At 38.6% G+C, this 18,576-nt stretch overlaps 1 protein-coding gene and 1 pseudogene across 1 annotated transcript in view; both read left to right on the top strand.

The window, feature by feature from the left end:
- Positions 1–18,576, top strand: part of LOC125128405 (phospholipid-transporting ATPase ABCA3-like) — a 195,777-nt gene that overhangs the window by 167,182 nt on the left and 10,019 nt on the right. The window contains exons 25-27 of the mRNA XM_047782760.1: positions 2,998–3,176; positions 13,691–13,816; positions 14,028–14,222. Coding sequence (XP_047638716.1) covers positions 2,998–3,176; positions 13,691–13,816; positions 14,028–14,222 — 500 coding nt within the window. The remainder of the gene's footprint in view (positions 1–2,997; positions 3,177–13,690; positions 13,817–14,027; positions 14,223–18,576) is intronic.
- On the top strand, positions 7,048–8,855 carry LOC125126902 (caspase-2-like; annotated as a pseudogene).

Here is an 18,576-nt window from a genome sequence, read left to right as displayed (position 1 = left end):
ATGGAAAGATATTCCATGTTCATGGATTGGAAAAATCAATATTGTAAAAATGGCCATACTACCCAAAGCAATCTACAGATTCAATGCAATCCCTATCAAATGACCCATGACATTTTTCACAGAACTAGAACAAACAATCCAAACATTTATAGGGAACAACAAAAGACCCAGAATCGCCAAAGCAATCCTGAGAAACAAAAACCAAGCAGGAGGCATCACTCTCCCAGACTTCAAGAAATACTACAAAGCCACAGTCATCAAGACAGTGTGGTACTGGTATCAAAACAGACACACAGACCAATGGAACAGAATAGAGAACCCGGAAATAAACCCTGACACCTATGGTCAATTAATCTTTGACAAGGGAGGCAAGAACATAAAATGGGAAAAAGAAAATCTATTCAGCAAGCATTGCTGGGAAACCTGGACAGCTGCATGCAAAGCAATGAAACTAGAACACACCCTCACACCATGCACAAAAACAAACTCAAAATGGCTGAAAGACTTAAATATACGACAGGACACCATCAAACTCCTAGAAGAAAACATAGGCAAAACACTCTCTGACATCAACCTCATGAATATTTTCTCAGGTCAGTCTCCCAAAGCAATAGAAATTAGAGCAAAAATAAACCCATGGGACCTCATCAAACTGAAAAGCTTTTGCACAACAAAGGAAACCCAAAAGAAAACAGAAAGACAACTTACAGAATGGGAGAAAATAGTTTCAAATAATGCAACCGACAAGGGCTTAATCTCTAGAATATATAAACAACTTATACAACCCAACAGCAAAAAAGCCAATCAATCAATGGAAAAATGGGCAAAAGACCTGAATAGACATTTCTCCAAAGAAGATACACAGATGGCCAGCAAACACATGAAAAAATGCTCAACATTGCTGATTATAAGAGAAATGCAAATCAAAACTACCATGAGATATCACCTCACACCAGTCAGAATGGCCATCATTAATAAATCCACAAATAACAAGTGCTGGAGGGGGTGTGGAGAAAAGGGAACCCTCCTGCACTGTTGGTGGGAATGGAAACTGGTACAGCCACCCTGGAGAACAGTTTGGAGATACCTTAGAAATCTATACATAGAACTTCCATATGACCCCGCAATCCCACTTGGGCATCTATCCGGACAAAACTCTACTTAAAAGAGACACATGCACCCGCATGTTCATTGCAGCACTCTTCACAATAGCCAAGACATGGAAACAACCCAAATGTCCATCGACAGATGATTGGATTCGGAAGAGGTGGTATATATACACAATGGAATACTACTCGGCCATAAAAAAGAATGACATAATGCCATTTGCAGCAACATGGATGGAGCTAGAGACTCTCATCCTGAGTGAAATGAGCCAGAAAGACAAAGACAAATACCATATGATATCACTTATAACTGCAATCTAATATCCAGCACAAATGAACATCTCCACAGAAAAGAAAATCATGGACTTGGAGAATAGACTTATGGCTGCCTGATGGGGGGGCGGGGAGTGGGAGGGATCAGGAGCTTGGGCTTATCAGACACAACTTAGAATAGATTTACAAGGAGATCCTGCTGAATAGCATTGAGAACTTTGTCTAGATACTCATGTTGCAACAGAAGAAAGGCTGGGGGAAAAATGTAATTGTAATGTATACATGTAAGAATAACCTGACCCCCTTGCTGTACAGTGGGAAAATAAAAAAAAAGAATAAAATCGTGGGTGAATACTATATACTTTCTTCTCAAGTTTTTTTAGTTTGGTGATTAAAGCAAAATAATAGCATTGTCTGCTAATGTTCTCAGTTTACATAGTGGGGATATTTAGTAGAGTAACAAACAGGGAGGTTAAAGTGATACAAACCATGGAAAAGTTTTTACACTTCACTCGAAATGATAAATACAATATATGATAAGTTATGTGTGCCAAGTCTAATTCCTAGAGCCATCACTATAAAAGTACATACAGTATACACTTGAAAGAGTTATGTGTGTGTGTGTGTGTGTGTGTGTGTATATATTTAAAGTTCACTATATATAAAACTGAATGAAAAATATTGCTGTCTATGTAGATATTTTCAATTTGTAAAAATTCATTGAGTCCTACACTTGGGGTGTGTGTGTGTGTGTGTGTGTGTGTGTGTATATTTTAATACAAAGTTTTTTTTAAATACAAAAAGGAAATTTGTTTATCTTTACCTCCTTGATGAGCTTACTATTTTCTCTATCATGAATCCAAAGTCTTATAATTACTAACATCATCATAAGTAACTGGAAAAGTACCAGCTTTCACGCACTTACAACTTAGTTTAAATATTAGTGTTCTCGGCGTTCCTGTCGTGGCTCAGTGTTTAATGAATCTGACTAGGAACCATGAGGTTGTGGGTCCGATCCCTGGCCTCTCTCAGTGGGTTGGGGATCCCATGTTGCCTTGGCTCTGGCATAGGCCAGCAGCTGTAGCTCTGATTGGACCCCTAGCCTGGGAGCCTCCATATGCCGTGGATGCAGCTCTAGAAAAAGGCAAAAGACAAAAAAAAAAGGGTTCCCCAATAATTAAAAGTGGTCGCATATGTAACACAGTGACAGTTGATTCTTCTGCTTCTGTTCCACCCTTTCAGAACCACACTCTAAAGTATTTTCTGAGGAAAAATATTTGGGGGCAAGGAGAGCCTTAGCTACTACCTAATATTCTGATTAGTGTGAATAGGCATTCACCCAATGCTTCTGAGTGTCTGGTATATGCTAGTAATAAATTCCTAGAACTATATAGCAAGATAAAACTCATGGAATTAAAAGTTTTCCCACCTTAATAGATTCTTAAGATATTTTGCATAATATGAACTCATTAATCATAACTTTGAATATATTAATGTTTGATAAACATTCCATTTAAATCTATAGTCCTTCCTGTTTGTTGACTTTGTAGGATCTGTTCACTGGGTTAATATTTCAAAGTAAGCCCTTATCTATTTTTGTTGTTGTTGTTGTCACCAGCAATGAAGCGCAGTGTATATGGTTTGGAAGCAGATGCAATTGGAAGATTTTTAATTGCAATGGCTGTCACAGGACTTATTTTCTTCCTCTTGATTTTCCTTCTGGAGACCACCTCATGGACCGTGAGAACGTTTGTGTTTCGCTCTATTTTCTTTGGTATCTACAAGAAATTTAATAAAGTAAGTCGCTGGTTATGACATTGATAAGATCAAAAGCTTATCTCTATACATGCCTAACTCCATGACCGGGTTACAGCAATGTAAATTAATCCCTGTTTCCTGGGAACTGTGTGACTCAGAGATCTCCACCATCATTTGAGTTTTGTGGTTTCTAAACATTATGGCCTCTACCAGTCAGATATCAGATATTCTGAGAAGATATTTAAATACTTTTCTTATAATAGATTTCCCTTGAACATCTTCAGTGTCAGAGAACCATTCCCACCTAAAACTTCTCATTCACCATAATTCGATCCCTGGATAATTCTAATAAACTCCCAGGTGATATTGATTTTGTCGACATGTAGGATTTATATTTAATAGTTAGTCTCTATTAGCAGTTGTTTTCAATTTTTGGCATTTGTCAGAATCTCCAGAACGCTTTCTTAAGATCCAAATTTCCTGTCTCTTTCCTACTGCTAAATAAAAATCTGTATAGAAAACTCAGTTCTAGGGAGAGAAATCAAGATGGCAGAAGAGTAGGATGTAGAATGCTCCGCCTCCCACGAATACATCTGCAAGTAGAATGATTCACACAGAACATCTACTGAATGCCTGTGGAATACCTCAGACTTCCAAAAGGGCAAGAAAACCTTCGCACAACTTTGGGAGTATAAAAGGGAAAAGAAAAGAGAGAGAAAGAGGAAGGAATTGGGATGAGCCTTGGGACCCAGCGAGGAAAGTGTAAAGGAGGAAACATCGCTACACTCTGGGCAGTCCCCTCAATGATGGGGACATCATGGGGGTGGGGAGGATGATTCTTGGAGCCTAGGAGGAGAGTGACCCAACCAGTTTGCAGAAGATGTCCAGAGACAAAGCCTAAGCCATGAGAAGGTAGGAGGGGTGTTTTCACAATATAATCAAATTTCATACCTGCATTGTGGGCAACCCACAGTCTAGAAAAGAATCATATTGCCAAGGTTCTCCCACAGGAGTAAGAGTTCTGAGTCCCACATCAGGCTCCCCAGCCTGAGGATCTGGCATCAGGAAGAGGAGCCCCCAGAACATTTGGCTTTGAAGACCAGCGGGGCTTGAGTGCAGGAGTTAGGGGAAACAGAGACTACGTATTTGGAGGGTGCACAAAATATTTACTGTGCACTAAGATCAAGAACAAAGCAGTTACTACATAGGAGCCTGTGGTAGACGTACCTGTTGGAAGGTGTCTTGTGGAGACAGATGTTATCTGTGGCTCACTGTGGAGGGAAGGGCATTGGCAATAGAAGCCCCAGGGAATGCTGATTGATGTGAGATTTCCTGGAGGTTCCCATTTTGGCATCAAGGCCTGGCCCTACATGAAAGCCTTCAGGCTCTAGTGCTAGAAAACCTCAGGCCAATCAATCAACTAGTATGGTAGGAACACAGCCCTACCTATCAATGGACAGGATGGCTAAAGTCATAGTGAGCTCACAGCCACCTCTATAAACACACCACTTGAAATGGCCCTACCCAGCAGAGGGACAAGACGTAGCTACATTCACAAAAGGGCAGTCACCAGTCCCTCACACCAGGAAGGACTACAGAAGTTCCTGGGCCAAATTTACCCGTAAGGGGGCATGCAGAAAAAGCAAGAGAAACTACATTCCTTTAGTCTGCAGGAAGGACACCACAAAGAAAGAAAGTTAGAGAAAATGAGACAGCAGAAAAATATGCTCCAGACAAAGGAAAAAGATAAAACTCCAGGACAATAACTAAGTGAAATAAAGACAGGCCATCTACCTGAAAAATTTCAGAGTAATGATATTAAAGATGATCCAAGATTTTGAAAAAAGAATAGAGGCGCAGAAGAAGAAGATGCAAGAAATGTCGAACAAAGAGGTAGAAGATTTAAAGAACAAGCAACCTAAGATGATTAACACTGGGATAAAGAGGATGTGGTACATACATACAATGGAATATTACTCAGGCATAGAAAAGAATGAAATAACGCCATGTGCAGCAACATGGATGGATTTAGAGATTATCATATTAAGTCAGTCAGATAGAGGAAGATAAATATGGCATCACTTGCATGTAGAATTTTTAAAAAAGATATAAAATGACTTATTTACAAAACAGAAATAGACATAGCAAACAAACTTATGGTTACCAAATAGGAAGTGGGAGAGGGTTAATTAGGATGTGGAGATTAACATATACACACTACTAGGAAGTTCCACTGTAGTACAGTGAGTTAAGAATTCAGTGTTAACACAGCTGTGGCACCTTTTGCTACTGTGACACAGGTTCAGTCCGTGGCTAGGGGAACTTCCATATGCTGTGGGTGCAGCCACCCCCCAAAAAACATACAAACTCCTATATACACAATAGATAACCAACAAGGACCTACTGCATAGCACAGGGAATTGTACTCAATATTCTCTATATGGGAAAAGAATCTGAAAAAGAATGGATATATGTATGTATATAACTGAATCACTTTGCTATACACCTGAAACTAACACAACACTGTAAATCAACTATACTTCAATACAAAAAAGCCATGGGAGTTCCTGTCGTGGCTCAGTGGTCAACAAATCCAACTAGGAACCATGAGGTTGCGGGTTCAATCCCTGGCCTTGCTCAGTTGTTTGGGGATCCGGTGTTGCTGTGAGCTGTGGCTCTGGCGTAGGCCGGGAGGCTACAGCTCTGATTGGACCCCTGGGCTGGGAACCTCCGTATGCTGCGAATGTGGCCCTAGAAAAGGCAAAAAAAGGAAAGACAAAAAAAAGCCATAATTGGCCAAAAAAATTTATATATCTATATACAAACCACCAAAAAAAATACAAAGTGAAAATCAAAACTGAAATTAAATATAAAGTGAAATTTAAAACTGTCATTTTAATAGTATAAAAACATTCAAATAATATTTTTTTAGCCACACCCTCAGCATATGGAAATTCCCAGGCCAGAGATCGAATCCGAGCTGGGGCTGTCACCTTTGCCGCAGCTCCAACAATGCTAGATCCTTAAACCACTGCACCATAGTGGGAACTCTAAATGATGGTTTTAACCATTTAAAACAAAATATAAATAAATAGAAATTATACAAGACCTTTACATAGAATATTACAAAAACAGTTGAGAGTTTAATGAAAACCTATATAAATAAATATACCACATTCTTTTGAGATAACCCAATCAACACAATCCCAGTCTAAATCCTGCGTGTGTGTGTGTGTATGTGTGTTTGTGTAGAATGATCAGCTGATGGGCTAATTCTAAATTTTACATGGAAATGCAAAGTGATTCTAAAATTTACTTTGAAATGCAAAGTATCGACAATTTCCAAGGAAATCTTGAGAAACAACAAATGCAGTGGATTTATGCTACCATATATAAGTATTTTTAAATTTGACTATAAGGCAGAAAAACACTGTATCAAAAATAATAATAATTTTTCTGAAAGTATGGTTATCTGCATAAGTTCAGTTTTTTTAGAAATGCAACTTTTTATAACAGCCCCATCCCAGGCCTACTGATCAGAAGTTTTGGGGTTAGGACCCAATATCCTTGCTTTAAAAGCCATCCAAGAATTTCTGGTGCATGCTTAAACTTTGAGGACAAATAGAATATGATATCTAAAAATAGATGCACAAATGTGATATATGGCAAGTGTGAAACAAAATGTATTGGGGAATGGATGTTCAGCCTAATTCATGGTGTTTATTCAGTTGGAAGTCCATGGGACAAATAATGAACTTTAACCTCTCTCTTAGTTCCTACAGACGGTTTTTAGTTTACAACTTTTCTATGGAACTAAATGTAAAAGGTATAATAGTAACACTTTCAGAATTAAAAACATAGTAAATACCACCACAATAGTAAAGGCATCATCATCAAAAGACATCATTAAATGAGTCAAAAGGTGAGTCGCAGAAAGAGAAAAAAAAGATTTTGAATTGAACATCACAGGGAATAGCACAAGCCATCCAATTTTTGAATAAGCAAAAGACTGGGATACTGACTTTACAAAAAAAAGTATACACAGTGAAAGGGGGATGGAGCGGTGGAAATGAAGGCTGGACAGGTGTTTGAGTTGTGGGCAGTTCACTCACAGCCATGGCCAGGAAAAAGCAGGAAATGGGGAAGGTGCCAGAGAGCTGGCTCCAAGTCCACTCTCCAGCAAAAGGGGCTGATGGCTGCTGATGGAGGAAGGTGGGATCAGGAGCAGGAGTGTGTGGCAGGCATCCTGACCATTGGGAAGCTCTAAAAAAGAACCAAGTGGCGCTGGCCAAGCAGCTATTGCTGAGCAAACAGAACACCTCCCGGAGAAGGACTTTATCACCTCAGAAATGAGGGAGCACATTCAGGTCAAAGTGGGCAGTTTCAGTTTCCTCAACTTGCTTCCCAAGAGGGAGCCCCAGGCGTTTGATGCCATCTGTATGATCCTTAGGGAGACCAAGCAGGGTCGCCTGGGGGATCTGATGCTCATGACCCTGTCTGATCTTCAGCATATATGCCTACGATTGAGACTTGAGTCAGGTTCTTCCCACAAGCAGCCCTGCCTCTCCGCAGATATAATGGAACCCTCCCCAGACAAGAGAAATAGTCCTCTCTGCCCACAGGTGAAGCCCTGCTGTCCTGAGTTTTATCAAACCCATTACCAGCTGGCCTCTAGGCTGAAATCTGGGTCCTGTGGCTGGCACTGGTGTTGAGCAAAGTGCACTTCGCTGGAGAGAAAGACCTGAAATTCCGCTCTGGAGGGGTTGTGGACCATTGCACTCCAGTCGCCCTCTTAAGCAATTGGACTACAACGTTCATGTTCTACTTGACCAGACTGCACAGGAGATGCAAGAGAAAGTGTCGAATTTCACTCACTATGTGACAGATGGTGGCATGTCGTAAAGGGCAGCCTCTATAGTGTGGATGGCAAACTCTTTCAGTTACAAGAGGTTTTCTGGATCTTTGACGATGCCAATTGCCAAAGACTACAGAACAATCCCCGAATCTGTCTTCCTCCAGGCCTGCTGTGGAGGTGAAACAGATCCCCGGGTTGTCCAGTAAGATGGAAAGAACCATGAACTCTCCCCCCAATGTGAGGAAAACAATGCTGGTAAAGAGGAGCTGCTGAAGATGTAGCTGCCCACTGGCTTGGACATGATTTTTGACTATACCCGCCTTAAAGGTACTGCTGCCATGTGCAGCATCATGGGGGGCTCTTGGTACATCCAGGTCCTCATTCAGGTGTTCTCTGAGAGGGCCTGTGATGTGCCTGTGACTCACAGGCTGGTGAAGGCGAATGTGCTCATCAGGGAGCGTGAAGGCTACACAATTGGCATGGAGTTCCACCGATGCAAGGAGATGTCTGAGTACTGTAGCACTCTGCCACCTCTGTCTCTCCCCAGAACATCTTCCCACGTGATGCCACCTGATGCCACTTCCTCATCACTCATCACTCATGCTCCATGGAGGCCACTGGACAACAGGAGGTGTGAAAGAGGTTTTTCTCTTCAGGATGCACTGTTTCTGTTCCTCTCCTTCAGGGATTGGGAATCCTCTAGCCTTGTTCCACAGGCCTATCATCCCTGCTTTTGTACAGACTACAAGCCAGCTCCTTCCCATGTGAGGCTCTTTCTCCCTGTAAATCCAAATGTAGCTGGACTTTTTTGCCAGGAGCATGTGGCTGCCACTGAGGAGCCTGGCAACAACGTTATGGAATGATGTTGATGAGGAGAGGATATTTGGGTTTCCTCACTGACTGTGTTGTTTCTACCCCAGGGCTTTTGTAGGAAGCGTTTTGGTAATGGCTTTCCTCACGTTGGTTGAGTTGGCTCAGAGTCATCTACCATCTTTTCTTTGTCTTTTGTCTTTTTAGGGCCACACTCGTGACATGGGGAGGTTCCTGGACTAGGGGTCCAATCGGAGCTGTAGCTGCTGGCCTACCTCACAGCAATGCCAGATCTGAGCCATGTCTGCAACATACACCACAGCTCATGGCAGCCCCGGATCCTTAACCCATTGAGCGAGGCTAAGGATCGAACCCATGTCTTCATAGATGCTAGTCAGGTTCATCAACCACTGTGCCACCATGGGAACTCCCCATCTTTTCTTTCATATTGCCAGATTATTTGTCCCAGAATGAGAGTTTGGAATGTGTCCTGATGTAGCATAGACATTTTTCATTTGGCTTCAGAAGACCAAGCAAGACTAGAAACACACTGATGCTATGTGTGCAGCCCTGATCTCTGTGCTCGTTCCCATCATTTGTGAAAGGTCACTGCATGGAAAGGCAATCCTCTCAACTCTACTCCTAGCTCCTTTTGCCTCAAGGAATCCAGCCTTTCAGCAGAGGTTAGGGTCTGGGTGCTTTGTATCTGTTGTAAACCTTTGCCCATGGAAGTCTCAAAGACCTTTTAATTGTTTTTTTCTTTCTGCTTTATTCATGAAATGAGCCTTGCAGAGAGTCAGCAGAGGCAGTTAAGAGTGGTATGTGTGCTCATACTTTGTAATCTGTCACCTTTGCTTTATTTTTCTTCCTATGAAATGTCCCTTTCTATAAAAGCTGCCTAGTTGTTATCTCCCTGCTTCCTGTTTCTCTCCCTCTTCAGTGTCTTTTCATCCTGTTTATTGCTGCCACCAAATCTGTCTAAACTACTACTGGACTGGATCACTTGTCTGTTCGAGGATGTGATGTAGTACCTTGCTCCCTCTTTCTGCTTCAAAATTAAATCTCATTTTCGTTTTATGTGACCTGTTTCCCCTTGTCATCAAGATCTCAATTTCAGAGAGACCACTGCTGTATTACTATGTATGTTATTTGTCTACCCTGGAAGCCATCTATGAAACTTTACCATTTTTAAGGCCTCCTATTTTGCTATTGTTCTTTCCCCCCTCAGTCTAGTCTATATAGGACAGATTTCTGTTTTGGTTTTTAAATATAAATCTGATCTTGTTATTCCCCTACTTGGAACTCTTTGGTTTCCTCTCGCAGCTCAAATGAAATCCAAACTCTACATTGACCTGCAGGACCCCTGCCTGTCCCTTGAACTTCATTAAGTGCTGATTTCCTTGGAAGCAACAGCCCCAAAAATTAAAAAAAAATAGAACTACCATAAGATCTAACAATTCCACTTCTGAGTATTTATTTGAAGAAAATGGAAACATTAATTCTGAAGGATACATGCACTCCTATGTTCATTGCTGCATTATTTACAATAGCCAAGATATAGAAGCTATTTAAGTGCCCATCAATAGATAAATTGATAAAAGGATACATATAAGTATACATACAAGTATGTGTGTATATATACAATGGAACATCAATCAGCCATAAAAAGAAATGAGAAATAATGCCATTTGCAGCAACATGGATGGAACTAGAACTCTCATACTGAGTGAAGTAAGTCAGAAAGAGAAAGACAAATACCATATGATATCACTTATATTTGGAATCTAATATATGGCACAAATGAACCTTTCCACAGAAAAGAAAATCACAGACTTGGAGAAGAGACTTGTGGTTGCCAAGGGGGAGAAGGAGAGAGCGGGATGGATTGGGAGCTTGGGGTTAATAGATGCAGACCATTGACTTTGGAATGGATTAGCAATCAGATCCTTCTGTGTAGCACTGGGAACTATGTCTAGTCACTTATGATGGAGCCTGATAATGTGAGAAAAAAGAATGTGTACATGTATGTGTAATTGGGTCACCATGCTGTACAGTAGGAAATTGACAGAACACTGTAAACCAGCTATAATGGAAAAAAAAATAAAAATCATTATACAAAAGAAAAAAGAAATCTCCCTACTTGTAACAACATAGATAGTCCTGGAGGTTATTATTCTAAGTGAAATAAGTCAGATAGAGAAGGAAATTATTATATGATCTCATTTATATGTGGAATCTAAAAACCAAACAAATGAACAAACAAAACAGAAACAGATTCATAGGTGCAGAGAACAAACTTGTGGCCACAGATGGAAGAGTAGTGGGAGTGGAGATTGGGAGAAAAGATGAAGGGGATTAAGAGGTACAAACTTCCAGTCTAAACAAGTCACAATATGTAATACACAATGTAGGGAATACAGTCAATAATATTGCAAATACTTTGTATGATTACAAATGGGTTGCTACACTGATTGTGGCAATAAACTGTAATGCATATAAATGTGAAATGACTATTTTATACACATGAAACTAATATATTAAGTCAACTTTAATAAAAATAAAGCATCATATTTATATTCATATGAAAATGTGCATACAGTAAGACCTAGAAGCTCCCCTTCTAAGTATAAATCCAACAGAAATACACAGTTGTGTTCACCAAAAGACACTTGAAAAAATATTCATCAACATTATTCATATAAGACAAAAATTTTTTTAAAGAAGTAAGCAAACTACATGCCTATCAGTAGTATAATGGATTTTAAAATGGCTATTCTCACAATAGAATACAGAAATCAGAAGGAATAGCCTATAACTCATGAAACACCATGGAATAACCTCAAAAATATAAATTGTCCCCAAAAGTCAGACATAAAAAGTAGAATTTCATGTATATAAAGTTTAAAACAAGAAAAACTAATACATAATTACACAAAGTTATAATTCTAGTTATTGTAGGTTAATATTCTGTTTTCTTTATTAGAGATAGTTACACCAAAAAATTATCAAGATGTTGATTTATGATTTATGTATGTGTCTAGATAATATGTTACACTTAAATAGTTTACACTAAAAATAGTATTAGAAGTATTCAAAATATTTTGCATTAAGCTTCAGTAAGATCTATAGTTAATAGTATTGAACCAGTGTTAACTTCTGTTTTGATCAATGTATCATAATTATATGGTGTCATTAGGAGAAGTCTTTATAACTCTTATGTAAATCAAATTTCTTTCAAAACAAAAAGCTTAAATTGAAAAAAAGGCAACCCAATTAAAAATGTTCAGAAGGCATTATTTTGTTCTTTTTTATGGCTGAGTAGTATTCCATGGAGCATGATAATGTGAGAAAAAAAGAATGTATACATATATGTGTAACTGGGTCACCATGCTGTACAGTAGAAAAAAAATAATGTATTGGGGAAATACATTAATTAAAAATGTTCAGAAGATCTAAACAGACATGTCTTAAGACAGATGGCCAAAAAACATTTAAAAAATGCTTAACATCATTAATTATTAGAGAAACACAAATCAAAACTACAGTGAGGTATCACCACACACTGGTCAGAAGGCACATCAAAAAGCTTACGAACAATAAATGCTGGAGGTGGTGTGGAAAAAAGGGAACCCTCTTACACTGTTGGGGGAAATGTAAATTGATGCAACCACTGAGGAGAAAAGTATGAACAGTCCTCAAAAATCTAAATATAGAGTTACTATATGATCCAGCAATACCACTTCTGGGTATATATCCAGAGAAAACCTTAATTTGAAAGGATATATGCATCCCAATGTTCATTGCAGCACTATTTACAAAAGCCAAGTCATGGAAACAACCTAAATGTCCATCAACAGAGGAATGGATAAAGAAGAATTGGTACATATATACAGTGGAATATTCAGCCATAAAAAAGAATGAAATAATGCCATTTGCAGCCAACATGGATGGACCTAGACGTTATAACACTAAGTGAAATAAGTCGGCCAAAGACAAATATCATGAGATATTTAATGTGTGGAATCTAATAAAAATAATACAAACAAACTTACAAAATAGGAACAGCCTCACAGACTTGGAAAACAAGCTTTTGGTTACCAAAGGGGAAATATTGGGGAGAGGGATAAATTAGGAAGTTGGGATTAACATGTATAGCTACTATATACACAATAACCAAGGACATACTGTATAGCACAAGGATATCTACTCACTACTGTGTAATAACTTATAAGGGAAAAGAATCTGAAAATGAATGGATGTATGTATATGTATAACTGACTCACTTTGCTGTACATAAGAAACTAACATGACATTGTAAGTCAATTATGCTTCAATACATTTTTTAAAAAGAATGATATGCAAATCTTATACTATTTTCACTCTCTTTCCTTTATATGGGATGCCCTACCCCTCTTCTTTCTTCCCCAGTGTAAGTCACCTGATGAACTCCTATTTCATTTAAATCCATCTTATACATTTCTTATTTGAGTCTGTCCTTGGATTCCACTCTTCCTCTAATAAAACAAAGTGTTAATCTTTACCTTCTCTCAACTCTTTTATATCTTATAAAATATACATTATATTTAAAAAATAATTTTGAGTTATACTTAATTGTTTTGTTGTGGTGGTTGTGTGTTGTGGTTTTTGGTAAAATTCCCATTTTGATAAGAGCATGCTACTTGCTCATGGTTAGGAGTGTGGTTTTTAAAGTTTGGAAGTAGAGAATAAATTTATACATGAGAGCTGAGCCATACATGGTAAGTCATTTGGGGATGACTCAAAACCTTCTATTTTGATGTCCTTTGATATTATACCCCCACCTTAGCTTCCCTGAAGCCAAAGAGTGTAAAGGACAGCTATATTAATGAGTCTTATTTTGAAAATACAGGAAAGAGTGTCCATGGAATTATCTGTAGAATCTGAAGATGAAGACGTACGAAATGAACGAAATAGAATCCTGGAGTATCCTCAGGAGTCACTGAATTCTACAGTGCTTATTAAGGAACTTGCAAAGGTAACACTGTTCAATGAAAAACTTAGGATGGTTTCATTTCTATTAAAGTGTATGTCATTAGTGTCAAGGACTCACTGTGGTTTTTGGCATCTATGTGTATTCTCTCAATAGAACAGAAGAATTCTTGTGAAACTGGGGTAGCCCATAGGGGTAATGTTTGTATGGGACTTATAAGTATTCTTTGCCGTATTGTGTTTTCTGTATTTTTAAGATATATTTTGCAATGCCAGCCGTTTTTGCTGTGAGAAATATCTCTGTTGCAATCAAAAAAGAGGAATGTTTTGGGTTGCTTGGATTAAATGGAGCTGGGAAAACTACTTCCTTCCAAATTTTGACTGGAGAGGAGGTTGCTACCTCTGGGGATGTGTTCATTGAGCACTTGAGCATCACGAAAAATGTCCTAAAGGTAAGACACTATTACCATCTGAGGTATGAGAAGCATGATTTGTGGGTGAAGGTAAGAGGCAAGCAGTGGGAGATGATAGAAAGGAATCATGGAAGGAAATGATATTTTGACTGTCGACTCAGCCAGTAGATTCAAGAGAGAGACATAAAATTTTGAGGGGGATCATGAGGCAAATAGAGCAGTCTTACCATGAGAATGTCAGACCATAGTTTCTTTAGTTTTCTTTAAAATGATTGAAGAGAACAATGGTAGAAATAGAGGCTCTTGACTTTCCCTCTTTCCGTGGATACACCAAATAAACAGCTACACAAGGATCAATTCACTGCGAGATAAATCAAGAAACTAGTTGAAAGACTCTTACACATCATGCATCTAAGAAAATATCCAGATCAAAATGGGTAGGATAAGCTGAGACATAATCACACCATTAGCTCCATCCATAAAACGGTGCCTTTCAACCAGGATGGAAGCATCAACTCCCCGCTGATCCCTGAGGAGTAAAGAGTTTGGATCCCACATCTACCTCCTTAACATTTTGGCTACCACCCAAGAGTCTGGTTCCAAAACCACCTAGGTCTGAGGGCAGATGGGATGTGACATTCATGAATTCCTTAGGAAGGCAGAGAAAAAAAAAAGGCAATTTCAAGAAGCACCCCTAATGTCTATTTCCTATGGCAAAGCATGGAGCAAGTAGGAAAATACACTCAGCTCCCAGTTTCTTACTGGAAGAGTTTATCCTGCATATCTGGCATCTGAACATTCCTACCTGCTTCTCCAATGTTGGATTTCAAATTAACACGCACCTAGGAGCTGGTGAGGATGACAATTGGTAGTTCTCTGCGTGCCTGAATGGATATGCGAACACTTTCTCAGCCTTCAGAGCATTGACAGGGCTTGTCACACCATAGCCTCCTAAGACCACTAACACAGACAACGGTTTAGACAAGCACAACGGTTTAGGAGGATCCGAGAGACTTTGGCCAGGATGCTTGGCGACATCATCTCCTAAATGAGGCCCATCTGTCTATACTAGGAGAACTGATTGTTTTTCTAATATTCTAAAGTTTTCCTGATGTTGATGTGTTGATGTTTCTAATTGATTGTAGTTTCTGATATTCATAAACCAATATGGAGAGACAGAAAAAATAGAAAGGGAAATATATTCCAAACCAAAAAAGCAAGATTAATCTCTATAAAAGGAGCTTAATAAATGGAGACAAGTGATTTAGCTGACAGAGAATTCAAAGCAACAATGAAAATATGCTAACCAATTTCATGAGAGCAATGCAAGAAAAAAAATGAGAACTTTAACAAAGATATACAATACATATAAATACCAAACAAATAATAGATTTGAAGAATCTAATAATAACTGAACCAAAAATTCAATGGAGGGGCCCAACAGTGAACTATTCAAGCAGAATACATGAGAAGCAATCTCAAAGACAGATCAATGGAAATCATTTGATCAAAGGAAAAAAAGGGAAAAAGAATGGAAAAGAGTGACACTAGCATAAGGAACTTATGGAGACACTGTTAAGAGGAGCAATGACATGCATTATGTAAGTCTGAGAAAGAGGAGAGAGAAAAAGAAAGGAGCAAATACTCAGAGAAATAATCAATGAAAAGTTCAAGACAAAAAAATAAATAAATAAATAAATAAATAAATAAATTTTTTTAAAAATTTTAAAAAAAAAAGGAGTTCCCGTCGTGGCACAGTGGTTAACGAATCCAACTAGGAACCATGAGGTTGCAGGTTCAGTCCCTGCCCTTGCTTAGTGGGTTAACGATCCGGCGTTGCCGTGAGCTGTGGTGTAGGTTGCAGACGCGGCTTGGATCCAGTGTTGTTACTGTGGCTCTGGCGTAGGCCGGTGGCTACAGCTCCGATTGGACCCCTAGCCTGGGAATCTCCATATGCCGCGAGAGCGGCCCAAGAAATAGCAAAAAGACAAAAAAAATAAATAAACAAAAAGTTCACAAAACTGGGGAAGGAAATATAAATCTGATCTAGGATGACCTAAGAAATGAACAAGATGAATCTAAAGAAACACACACACTGAGACACATTATAATCAAATTATAAGAAATTAAATACAAAGAGCAAACTTGAAATCAGTAACAGAAAATTGATGTGTTATGTATAAGATAACACCCATAAACTATTAGTGGATATTCAGCAGAAACTTTGCTGGTCAGAATGAGTGGGATGATATATTCAAAGTTCTGAAAGATAAAAACTACCAATTAGAATACTATATCCAGCAAATGTTTACTTCAAGGATAAATAAAGGGGAGAAAAAGGCTTTCTGGAATTCCCATTGTGGCTCAGTGTGTTAAGAACCTGACATAATTCTGTGAAGATGTGGGTTTGATACCTGGCCTCACTCAGTCGGTTAAGGATCTGGCATTGCTACAAGCTGCGGCATAGGTGCAAATGCAGCTCAGATCCAGTGTTGCTGTGGCTGTGGCAAAGGCCAGAAGCTGCAGATCCTATTAGACCCCTAGCCTAGGAACTTCCATAGGCTGCAGGTATAGCCATAAAAATAAAAAAATAAAATAAAAATAAAGATTTTCTCAGACAAACAAAAATAAGGTAGTTTATCACCACCAGATCTATTTTACAAGAAATGCTAAAGGGAGCTCCTCAAGTTAAATGAAAGGACACTAAACAGCAACATAAAAGCATAACAATGTGTAAAGTTCATTACAAAAACAAATTGTATTACTATATCAGTGATAGGTAAATTTCTTTTAATTCTACTATAAAAGTTAAAAGACAAAAGTATTTAAACTACTATAATTATGTTAATGGGTAGATAATATAAAGAGGCGTCAATTTTTCTTTTTTTTTTTTTTAAGGGCCGCACCGAGGCACATGGAGTTTCCCAGGCTAGGGGTTGAGTTGGAGCTACAGCTGCCAGCCTACACCACAGCCACAGCAACTCAGGATCCAAACCACATCTGCAACCTACACCACAGCTCACAGCAATGCCAGATCCTTAACCCACTGAGTGAGGCCAGGGATTGAAATGGTAAAACCTCATGGTTACTAGTCGGGTTTGTGATAGGAACTCCAAGAGGCGTAAATTGTGACATCAGTAGCATATAATGTGGAGAGAGAAGAGGTAAAAGCAGAGAATTATTGTATGCTAATAAACTTAAGTTGACATTAGCTTTTAAAAGCCTCTTGGTAACTACAAAAAAAAAAAAAAAGAAATCTATGGACATTTCACCAAAAAAGAGAAAGGACTCAAACCCTATTGATACAGAAACACAGAAACACTAAAGAAGACAGCAAGAGAGAAAAAGAGGGACAAAAGAACTATAAGACACACAGAAAAGTTAACAAAATGGCAATAGTAAATCCTTCACTATCAATAAATCTAAATGGACAAAACTTTCCCTACTCCCAGAAAAAAAAAAAAAAAAAAACAAAGAAAGAGAGGGACTGAATGGATGAATAACCAAGGTCCAACTATATGCTCTTTACAGGAAACTCACTTTAGATTCAAGGGTATAAATTGGCTGAAAGAGAAGAGATAGAAAAAGTTATTCTATGAAAATTATAAGAAAAAGAAAGCAGGAATGGCTACATTTGTTTCAGAAAAAGTATAAAGTTAAAAACTGTCTTTAGATAGAAAAATTACATAATAATAAAGGGGGTCAATTCAATAGGATCATATAACAATTATAAATACATATGCACCCAACATCAAAGTACCTAAGTATATAAATAAATATTGACAGATCTGGAAAAAGAAACTTATACAATAATAGTAGGAGACTCAGAAAAATGGATGGAACCTCCAGATAAAAAATCAATAAAGAAAGAGTGAATTTGAACACTAGAGACTGAACTGACTTATCAGACATACGGAGAACTTTTAACAAAACAGCAGAAGGATACACATTCTTCCCAAGCACACATGGAACATTTTCCAGTTTGGACGATATGTTAGATCACAAAACAAGTCATAGTGATTTTTTTAAAACTTCAACATATTATAGTATTTTCTTCTGATGAAGATGGAATGAAACTAGAAGTCAATAATAGCATGAAAATGGGAAACCAGGAGTTCCCATTATGGCTCAGTGGAAACAAACCCAACCAGTATCCATGAGGATGTGGGTTTCATCTTTGGCCCTGCTCACTGGGTTAAGGATCTGGTGTTGCCATGAGCTGTGGTGTAGATTGCAGACATGGCTCAGATCTGGCCTTCCTGTGGCTGTGGCATAGGCTGGCAGCTGTAGCTCTGATTCAGCTCCTAACCTGGGAACTTCCATATATTGCACCAATGAGCAGATGTGGGACTGAAATTTGCATAGGGGGCAGAGAAAGTTATTTTGGAAACAG

This window comes from Phacochoerus africanus, chromosome 5, assembly GCF_016906955.1.
Source record: "Phacochoerus africanus isolate WHEZ1 chromosome 5, ROS_Pafr_v1, whole genome shotgun sequence".
Taxonomy (NCBI): domain Eukaryota; kingdom Metazoa; phylum Chordata; class Mammalia; order Artiodactyla; family Suidae; genus Phacochoerus; species Phacochoerus africanus.
Note: the sequence above shows the minus strand (reverse complement) of the source record. Positions and strands in the feature narration are given on the sequence as shown.